Raw genomic sequence first — 11685 nt, forward strand, 5'->3', positions numbered from 1 at the left:
GGCGGGAACCCCTTTTGGTGTTAGCATTACATTATGCTTTAGCTATTGAAACTTGTATAGGTCTGCTATTTTTGAAAAATCGACTGACAAAACGACTGACATAGAAACGTAGCTTTTTCAGAAAACTGTCAGGATGTAGAAGACATTTTTAGAATCAAAATGGGTTAAGAAAAACATTTGGAGTACTTTTTTTCCAACCACAGGATACCACGCGAGCTCGCATGCTATAGTCTGAGACAAACTGCATGGCCGCCGCCGCTCTGCAAAACCGAGTGAATCTCAACCGACGTGCTCCATGAAATAAACAACAGCATCCAGCTGTGTCGGCATTGGCTTTGTGTTTTCCTACGAGCTGGAGAGAGCGAGCCAAGAGACATTAGCTTCTTGTCATTATACCACCACCATGCAGCATCCCATCTGGATGCTACTCAAATCTAGCACACAAAGTGAAGCGAGGACAATCCTGCTCACACATAAAGGGGAAGCACGGGGGGGGCTTATGAATGTGATGTGACATGTCACCTGGCCACAAGCATCCCCATCAGAAACCCGCGGTATAGCATTGTGTTGAAACCCCCGTAGAGAACACAAAGGTTTAACCCATTTTGGACTGAGGTCCTGAGGTCTGAGGTCTGAAGAACCCATGTTTCTATGTCAGTGGTGCTCAACCTTTTTCATTTCAAGGACCCCCGGAATTATCTCTATTGGGCCACGGACCCCCATCTCAAAATATGTAGTTCCAGGGACCCGCCAGAAGCAAATATTTTAGTTAAAAATGTTCTCTCTGAAATATATATTCAATGATTTGCGCCACATTTTAACGATTTTTCTAAAATAGCAGACCTACAAGCTTGTAGATCTGCTATTTTTCAATATCTAAAGTATAACACAATGCTTACAACACCAGAAGGGGTTCCCGTCCAAAATGGATTAAGACCTTTGCCTCCACGGACCGTCCTAATGTATCTGGAAAATGGCTGTGATTACAGGGTTCCATATGTCTTTACAGCCAACCACACCGAACCGTACGTATACTGTAAGTGGGGGGGTTCTTAACGCTGTAGGTATCAAAGACAAGCTCTGAGCTGATGGGCACAGGGATGATTACACCTATTCATTTCATGCTGCGAATGAAACCTAAAAGGAAATTACAACTATTATGGAGATAAGTGTGCTATAACTTTGTGTTGTGAAAGGCTGTGCAGGGCAACGTTCAAGCGAGAGGAAGCACATGCACATGTCCCAGACACATCCTCAGAGCCACTATAGAGGTTGCGTTATACTAGTAGTGTGAAAAAGGCCAGCTCAAATATACTCAAGTACTGAGATGAGGTCATGCTGACCTCCTCATTTAAGAACTGTTGGCTGGCAGAGGGCAAATTGACCTTAGCCTATCACTGCTGTATTCTCAATTAGTGAGCACTTGTATCCACCCTGCAATCAGCACAGCACACTTTAGAGTTTGTCAAGCCTGGTTTTCTGTGCGGAGGTTATGCCAGGTTATGTTTTTGGTCTGAACAACAGTGAGTGAGGCTGTCCTGGCTCATTGTGTGGATGGAGAGAGACCTGCTGGTATAGTGTGATGTGCCAGCAGGGGGGGGGGGGGGTGAGGTGGTCGGAGGTGAGGATTAGTTCACCCTCCTTCAACCGAGGGATGAGAGAGAGAGAGAGACAATGGGACAGAAGGAGAGAGAACTAGACATAATGGAGAGAGAGAGAGAGAGAGAGAGAGAGAGAGAGAGAGAAAGAGAGAGAGAAAGAGACAGACACGGCGTCTCCGACAGCACAGCTGAAGGGAATGCGCGGGCGTGTGTGTGTGTGTGTGTGTGTGTGTGTGTGTGTGTGTGTGAGACTGTGCCTGTGGTATACACCTTCCCTCTTCTTGACTCTTCTGCGCACACAGACACAAACAAACAAACACACGCTTGCAAACACAAAACCCGCTACATCAAGTCTTCATCCTTAGAAAATAATGAGCAGACACTACGTCTACTATACCCCCCCCCCCCCCCCCCCCCCAGGCTATACGCTTTCAAACGGCACATTTCTAACAAATACATTTTAGTTTAAAAATGGAAAATAGTACCAACCCAAAATCCCAGCCGTAATTGCCCTGTTAAATGAGGCTTTATTTAGACACCATGCAGATCCAAAGCTATGGTGTCTCTGAACCAGGCACGATGCCACTCATGTGGCCGAGGAGGAGCTCGCTATACCCGTGTGTGTGAAGATCCTGCAAAAAGACCCGTCCGTAACTCGCTCCTCCAACAGGGAGCTACAGTATACGCAGCTCTCTGGGCGTGTAGCTTGTTGCCTGTGCCGGTCTGCCGAGCTGGAGATCGGGGTTCGATTCCGGCTAAACGTTACATGTGCAACCCCTCTTCGTCTATAGTCTATACCCTCAGTCTAACACCTGCCCCCCCCCACGGTAGGCTCGTGAGACACTATAGAGTGTACTAATGGAAGTTATTAAGCATTTTTTTAATAAGCTCAGTAACTCCTGGCAGAAGGAAGAAGTCGAATAAAGGTGTTTTAATGCTCAGGTCTGCGTTGAGTCATGGGGAGAGTTCTCGGTCTATACGTCTTCACGCGAGCACACGCGCACACACACAGTCACACACACACACACAACACACACACACACACACACACACACACACACAGTCACACACACACACGTACCATGGCTATTAATTGAGCCATGGTAATGACCATCAGGATTTCATTACGGCACAGAGCTCTCAGAGTAAAGGGGGGTGGGGGGGGGGGGGGGGGGGGGCTGGCTTCCCGCCCTCGTCTGCCTTGTCCTCCTAATGGTAAATAGGTAGACGGTGGCGGCGGGGACGTAGTTAACCCATTGTGGGCGGGGAAACCCTTTTGGTGTTGTGTAAACATTGTGTTTAGATTTAGCTGTTAAAAAATAGCAGACCTACAAGACCTACAATCTTTTAATATATATAGTATTACAGAGTGAACATTTTAACTCAAATCTTTGAATATATATAGTATTACAGAGTGAACATTTTAACTCAAATCTTTGCTTACGGGGAGGTCCCTGCAGGAACAACATATTTTCAGATGGGGGGTCGGAGGCCAATAAATTTTTGGGGGTCCTTGATATGACATATCGAGCACCACTGATACAGAAACCTGAGGTATTTCAGAAAACTGTCAGAATTTAGAAGACTTTTTTTTTAAATTTCGACGTCATGAGGCCTAAACGGGTTAATGACGCTGCTCTCTGTTGCTCTGCATGGGCGGGAATGTCATTAGAGAAGAGAAGGGGGAAAAATAAACGCTGAGGAGGAAAGAATAATACTGAGGGGCTCCGAGGAGCCTCAAGGTGACGGAGACGATGTTGTGAGATTCCATTAAAAGAACATTAGACATGAAAGGGGAAAGTATAGCGGCAGACATGCAATAAGGGAGGGAGAGAAACACGGAAGACGGAAGATGCGTTAGAATAGTTTAACGCAGCGAATGAGGACTTTTTAATGGCTGAAGAAAGACAGACAGACAGACAGACAGACAGACAGACAGACAGACAGACAGGCTTTGCGTAGTTTGTTAAAGGACATACTAATGATAAAGGGAGGATTTGGAACGAGGAGAGTAATATAAAGTGAAAGCAATTAGATAGTTCATTAAGCATTTAGGTCGTTTAAAGACACAGAGAAAATGGCAGAAGCGACACGTCGTTAGTTTGCATTTGAATTATCTTTTGAAAGTTTGGGAAATATTTGGGGAAAATGTAATATCATCTCATCGAAGCTACATAAAGAAGAACACATGTATGCAGTCAACTGTATTACCACCACCAGGCAACATGAATGTAACAGCCTGCGCAGTCAACTGCATTACCACCACCAGGCAACAAGAATGTAACAGCCTGCGCAGTCAACTGCATTACCACCACCAGGCAACATGAATGCAACAGCCTGCGCAGTCAACTGCATTACCACCACCAGGCAACAGGAATGTAACAGCCTGCGCAGTCAACTGCATTACCACCACCAGGCAACAGGAATGTAACAGCCTGCGCAGGAAACTGTATTACCACCACCAGGCAACATGAATGTAACAGCCTGCGCAGTCAACTGCATTACCGCCAGGCAAGTGAGGCAACAAGAATGTAACAGCCTGCGCAGTCAACTGTATTACCACCACCAGGCAACAGGAATGTAACAGCCTGCGCAGTCAACTGCATTACCACCACCAGGCAACATGAATGCAACAGCCTGCGCAGTCAACTGCATTACCACCACCAGGCAACAGGAATGTAACAGCCTGCGCAGTCAACTGCATTACCACCACCAGGCAACAGGAATGTAACAGCCTGCGCAGTCAACTGCATTACCACCACCAGGCAACAGGAATGTAACAGCCTGCGCAGTCAACTGTATTACCACCACCAGGCAACAGGAATGTAACAGCCTGCGCAGTCAACTGTATTACCACCACCAGGCAACAGGAATGTAACAGCCTGCGCAGTCAACTGTATTACCACCACCAGGCAACAGGAATGTAACAGCCTGCGCAGTCAACTGTATTACCACCACCAGGCAACAGGAATGTAACAGCCTGCGCAGTCAACTGTATTACCACCACCAGGCAACAGGAATGTAACATAAAAATAATTTTTACCCAGCAGCTCTTTCGGCTGCTGGGTAAATATAATGAGTGGTTTTGGTCTATGCTGCCCTGGTATCTGATGGGGAAAATATAACTATTTAAAAGCTACCATACCATACCATATTATAAAGAAACTTGCTTGCCAACAACATTGTACTGGAGATTGTAGTTAAAGGGATAGTTCACCCCAAAAGATATGTTTTCGATTAATACCCCATGGATACTTGAATACATGGATATATATATATGTCATCAAATTATTGGCTTAGAAATGTGACAAAACCAAAAACAATATTAATTAATTCAAGACTCCATGGGGTGGAGTAATCGATGGAAAGTAGTCATTTTGGGGTGAACTGAACTATCCCTTTAAAGGGGAATACCACTCATTTTCAACATGTTTCTACAGTATGTCATTAATATACCTTAGAGGTGTTGTGTGGAAATAATAAAAAAGTCCCCCCATTCCGTGTTTCCTAGAACTGGAGGTTAAGGTATATTAATGACATAGTAAAATGCTGAAAATGAGTGGAATGCCCCTTTAAGCCTGTAAGACCCGGATATATTTGTATTGGAACCTTTCAGATGGTCTTGTAGGAGTACTTTGGAGAGCAAAAATATAATGAATGCTACTATTCTGTACGTTGACAGACAGACATGAGTAAGTAAACATTAGCAGCGTTGCTAATGCATTGCCCCTGGAACCACAAAACACATTTACAAGCACAATAGCGAGTGTCCACATCTCTGAATGTTTTCCCCTTCTCTCACTCTCTTTCTCTCTCACGCACACACACACGCACACGCACACGCACACGCACACGCACACACACACACACACACACACACACACACACACACACACACACACACACACACACACACACACACACACACACACACACACACACACACGTACACACACAGTGAGAGCTGGTGAGGATAATGTGAAAAATGTGCCAGAGAGGCTTCTATTGAGACTCTACTGGTATACAGTACATCACTATTTCATCAGAAGACAACGTCCCAGGAAATAGCCCTAGCACAGTAAAAGTCTGAGTGTTGAATTTGTCTCCGAGTGTACAAGTGTAATCAAACGTACTGTATGGGTCCATTTGGTTACATCTCTGTGCACTCACAGAGTTAGAGATGGATAAATGAACACCGAGGATGTTACCGTGGAACGGTAGCAAGTCCCTCCTTCCTCCCTAATAAGTCTGTCCCTCCTTTGATCCACCATCACTATAATTATCATGATTATGATTACGATAATGATGGTGATTAATACTATCAGTGGTGGTACAGTACAACTCATATCGCTGGCGGTTGTCGTGACCTGCATCTCTTCTTTTGAATCTTTCCTTTTTCTTTCGTATATTATTTTCCCTCTCCTGTGTCCTCTTCGTCACCCTTTTCCCACTTACCCACCCCCCTACCCCCCCCCCCCCCCGTTGTGCACTCGTGTGTGTGTGTGTGTGTGTGTGTGTGTGTGTGTCATGACACTCCATCTTTGCAGTGGAGCACACCGGAGGAGGTGTAGGGCTCAGTAATTAAGAGCCCCATCGCCATTGTGTTATATATCCACGTCACCAGTCACCACCATGCATGTGAGGGTTAGGGTGGGCTATACCCCACCCAGACACAGACACAGACACACAGACACAGACACAGACACAGACACAGACACACACACACACACACACACACACACACGGAAATACTGACTACTTATTTATATACCTCACTCCGAATAATTATGTACTATGCTGTATAAGAACATGGGCCAAGGCACACATTAGCACTGCATTCATATTTCAAGGACACTTGCAGATACAACAACAGTAAAACACTGGGACAGAGGGACCTATTTTTGTATAGATGTGTAAGCTGTTACTGTGTTGTTTTCCTTAAAGGTCTCTTTTGCCGTCTCGTTGACATGTTCTACTCCATGAGGAAGGCCTTCTGTCTTTACGAGGATGGAGCGACGGCAGAAGTTCATTAACCCATTTTGGACTGAAGTCGATCAAAAAAGGATTCTAAATCCTAACATTTTTCTGAAAAACCCATGTTTCTATGTCAGTTGTGCTCAACCTTTTTCATGTCGAGGACCCCCAGAATTATCTCTATTGGACCACGGACCCCCCATCTCAAAATATGTAGTTCCAGGCCCCCCCCCCCCCCCCAGAAGCCAATAGTTTAGTTAAAAATGTTCGCTCTGAAATATATATTCAAAGATTCGCGCCACATTTTCACGACTGTTCAAAAATAGAAGACCTGCAAGCTCGTATCGCGCCACTCGGTGGCGCGCTACGAGCTTGTAGATCTGCTGTTTTCCAATAGCTAAAGCATGACATACTGCATGAAACACCAACAGGGGTTCCTCCCGTCCAAAACGGGTTAAGACAGAATGTCGACGGTATATCTTGGGATGCACTCTCGACCCGCTGTAATATGGATGAGAGAGAGAGGAAGTGGGCCAAGTGACCCAGAGAACCCTTCCTGTGTACTGCTCTCGGCTCAGGCCTTGTAAAACCTGGTCCAGGGACTCTGGAAGCTCACCAATAATTCATGGACACGGAAGCTTCTTCTCGGAGCGTCTGTGAGACACCGTGCACTGGATTCTACCATAGCCAACATGGTTTCAGTTTACTGACAGGTCAACAGAAGTTTGACACACACACACACACACACACACACACACACTTGACCACGACACACAACACGCCACTGCCAATTAAGACCATATTATACCAGAGTCTTGCGTCGTCGTTGTCGTGTGTGTGTGTGGCTCGTAGACAAACAAAAGCGAGCACTTCCACCGTCCTATAATTAGTGATAATGAGAGTGAGCAGAGGTGAACTGAAAGACGACAACAGGGGAGAATGGCTAACAAAGCGCATGTCCGACACCCTCACCCCCTGTGCCCCCGGCACAAACACATTTACAAAAGAAAGCGATAATAGAGAAAGACAGAGAAAGAGAGGTTTTGGTGTATATGAGTCGGCTGGTTGGTGCTGTGGGCTTTCCCCTCTAAATAGGCGTTTGTGAGGACGACAGCAGGCAAAGGGACCATGTCAAATCGATAATCCTCTTGGCATTCTTCGGCACCAAACGTGGAGCGGTAATCTAAAAAACTATGGGATACTTGGGCAACCGCAGGCCGCGGCGCTAACTGCAGGACCTGGAGGATTACACGCCACTGTGTTCCCCAATGGCGAGGGATATTGGAAACTATGGGGCTGACGTGCGGTTCCCGCTGGTACGTGAAAGTGACAGCTTAATCCAGGTCCATTTGTCGCCGCACGAGGCCTTTCTCCTGCCTCTCCCTCTCTCTCTCTCTGCTCGCCCCACCTATTGTGCCTTGCATTTATTTACCGCGGCTAATAATGACGGTCTTTATGACAGAGAAAGCCAGGTCATTTGCATGAGAATAAAGCCTCCGCTTGAAAGGACAGCGGCTGCCTCTGTATCCTGCTCTCTTTCTTTTCTGCACAGCACACACACGCACGCACGCCAACACGCACACGCAAACGCACGCATACACGCAAACGCACACACACACACACACACACACACACACACACACAAACACACGCCTACAAATTTAACTAATCTTAACCTAACTCAAATTCTAACCAAAACACAAAAAAGTGTGGACCAGCAAAATGTCCTCACATAAAACTCCTTATTACCAATACCCTATAAACCAATACGAACTGAAATTGGAACGATACAGAGGTGTGTGTGTGTGTGTGTGTGTGTGTGTGTGTGTGTGTGCGTGTGTGTGTGTGTGTGTGTGTGTCTGCGTTTACGCGCCTTACTTGTCATGATGTCCTTGTGAGGACATTAACATTCTCACAATGATAACAGAAGTGCAAATACACACGTACAGTACACACACCAAAGGCAAGTGTACGTGCAGACAAATACATAATGTACAGGCGCCACGTATATGACGCATGCACAACAAATGCAAGCGTACGTAGTACGTACACGCAAACACACAAAACACCAAAAGCAAAAGGTGTCTTCAGGATAAGCCGGTTCACAGGAGCATTTTGCTCTGCTCAATTTGATTGGTCTCCACGTCCTACAGGGCCACTAATGGAGAGAAGGACACTCTCATAGGAACTTTGTATGGTATTTTAAACATTTAGCACGTCGCCTGAAGTCCCTCGGAAAAGAATGAACATCGGGGGCAACGAGAGACAGAGAGAGAGAGAAGAGAAGAGAATAGCTAAGCTGAACCATTTGCTGAATGTTTCATAAGGAGGATGAGCGAGAGTGACAGTGGCAGTGTATACAGAGAGTTGGAGAGAGAGGGAGATAGCAAGAGAGAGAGAGAGAGAGAGACAGAGAGAGAGAGAGAGAGAGAGAGAGAGAGCTATAGAGGACAGGCGATGGGGGAAAAAAACACTTTCCGTGTTCTCTGCAGGGAATTTAAAGCATGTTTCTCGTCTGGGGACGACTGACGACTGGATACAACTTAGCTCAACATACAGGAGCAGCAGCACTCATTATACCGCCTTTACTATTGTTTAGATGGGCACACAGGGGGGGGGGGGGGGGGGGGAGAATTAACATGTATGCAATCCACCAGCCAGTGGAAAGATGTATAGAGAGCCAACCCAAAGCCCCATCCATCCGTCTGTCCGTATCAATCAACATCCTCCTATACCACCTCCGTGCGCGGAGAAGAAGGACCACACAGGAAAGTGGACTGCTATTAATACTTTTCTCATGGCATATCTTTGAGAAATGTGAGAGTTAAAATGTGCTATGCATGAAGATGTCCATATGCAGTATTTATGTGGTATATAGTATACATCGACTCAAATGTATTTCAAACTTCTTGAGGACACACTATATACTTTACTATACTAGACGTTTGTGTGAGCATGTGGTTGTGGGGTAACTCAACGGTTTTAATGTGACAGAAAACCACCTACTGACAAACATTTTTAAGAATGCAACTTCTATGCATTTGTCTTCGTTTATAGACAATGCGTGGAGGATATTTAGACATATAGGGGATGACACAATGTATGACGAATCCGTACTAAACTGATGCTTTAAAACCCATTTTGGGCGGGAACCCCTTTTTGGTGTTAGCATTATGTTATGCTTTAGCTATTGAAAAATAGCAGATCTCATAGCGTGCCACCGAGTGGCGCGCTATGAACTTGTAGGTCTGCTATTTTTGAAAAATCGAAGAACGACTGACAGAAACATAGCTTTTTCAGAAAACTGTCATTTTCAAACAGACATTTTTAGTGTCTAGGACCGGTCATTTCATTTCATCCATTTTGGATGTGGTATACTATAGTTGCCTCCTCGGTGACTATTCTTTTCTTGTCTAGTTTTGTTTAATTTGTTGTCTTAATTGTTTGTATGATTATTTTATGTACATTCTCAGTTATTCCCTTGTGACTAAACTGAAAAAGCAAGGAAAATTTGAATCATAAAAAAAACAAAACAATTGAACATGAACCGAACTGAAGCTCTGCCACTACTTCAAAGCCATGCTTCATGCCGGCGGCGTTTGCCTCAGAGCGGGCCGCTCCTTCGATTCCCGCTCGGGACGCTGTGGGCACTGGCGGCGTGTTTCCTCCTCCGCGTCATCAGTGCCCGCATACCCGAGGCGGGGAAAGGGCCTTTTATGTGTGGAGTTTGCATGTTCTCCCCGTGTCCCCACCTAGGGTAGGTACCCTCACAAAAAACATGCAGTAATGCTGGTCTCTAGAGGGAAAGGAACTGGTTGGAATAACGTGTTCCTTTCCACGCTACATCGTCCAACCAGTGAAACTCCCCCCTGTCAGGTGTAAAGGAGCAACTTGGACACTCGGGCATGAAGGAAGCATGAGTTCAAGTCCGTTGCTCTCCCCCTATGTATATGAACTAGGTTGACTAGTACATATATAGGTGGTTGGCGGAGGAGGGTGTGTGTAGAGCCCAGCATCACATTAGATAATTGACACATAATTGATAATTGCTCCCATACCTGCGCAGCAGCAGCTTGGGGTGGTTCTTGCTCTCCAGGTTGCGGTCGATGAGGTCCGACAGCAGGTGCTTGAGGACGTCGGTGGCATACTCCAGGCGGCCCTGCAGCGCCGTCATGATGAGCGAGGCCACGTTGCCGCGGTCGCGCATGGAGAAGGAGCGCTGCATCTCCAGCGTGCGGATGAAGGTGAGCAGGAAGAGCTTGTTGTTGATGAGCTGGCCGAACTGCTTCAGGGCCTTCTCCACGTGCAGCTGGCCGTTGCCGGACACCTTGATTGCAGGGGACGGAAAACGGGGAGAAAATGATGTAGGGGGGCAGCGCGATGCTACATAAACAATGCTACATAAACCACTGTTTCCCAAACAGTGGATTGGGACCCATTTTTGGGTCACAGACCAGTTTGTTTTCTTTTCCTACATTTGAAAAAATATAAATATTTCAAAATAGAATTTTCAATACCGACATGGTAAATACTTTTATACATTTTAAGACAAGACAAGCTTATAGATCTGCTATTTTCACTAGTTTGGGTCCCCGGGCAAAAGTCTAAATCTCTCTTTTGGGTCTCGACCTGAAAAGTTTGGGAACAAGTCTGCACATATTATAGGGTATTGGTGATTTTCCGTATCTCTCAGTTCTGCATGATGGGGTGTCCAGGTCGTCTCCATTTCTAATTTGACGTCCAGAGATCTCTTTCCTGAGAGGAGGTAGCCAGTTCCTGAAGTTAGATTTGAACAGCTTCCTGACCGAAGCCAAGGCAAAGGTGGGCGTGCCTCTCTGCTAGGGTGCGGAGAGCTTTGGAACTATTAACTATTTTTGGAACTATTAAATCAGTTTTGCAGCTTCGGAGCCCATTTCAAGGTGACACGACGCCATCTTGGTTTGTGCTAGATTATTATAATAACAGTAGCCAAAAGACCCCCCGAGGGGATCGACAACCACTTCTGATGCGACAAGCGTGGGGCCGTCAAAAACACAAATCTTTTGTTGGAATTGAGATCAGATTCTAAAAATGTCTTCTACATCCTGACAGTTTTCTGAAAAAGCTATGT

At 45.9% G+C, this 11685-nt stretch overlaps 1 protein-coding gene across 1 annotated transcript in view; it reads right to left on the reverse strand.

Moving 5' to 3' along the window:
* Window positions 1–11685, reverse strand: part of plxna2 (plexin A2) — a 279981-nt gene that overhangs the window by 33891 nt on the left and 234405 nt on the right. The window contains 1 exon segment of the mRNA XM_080764816.1: window positions 10634–10902. Within this exon segment, the coding sequence (XP_080620942.1) occupies window positions 10634–10902 (269 nt within the window).

This window comes from Protomyctophum bolini (assembly GCF_963924005.1).
Source record: "Protomyctophum bolini genome assembly, chromosome: 5".
NCBI classification, from domain to species: domain Eukaryota; kingdom Metazoa; phylum Chordata; class Actinopteri; order Myctophiformes; family Myctophidae; genus Protomyctophum; species Protomyctophum bolini.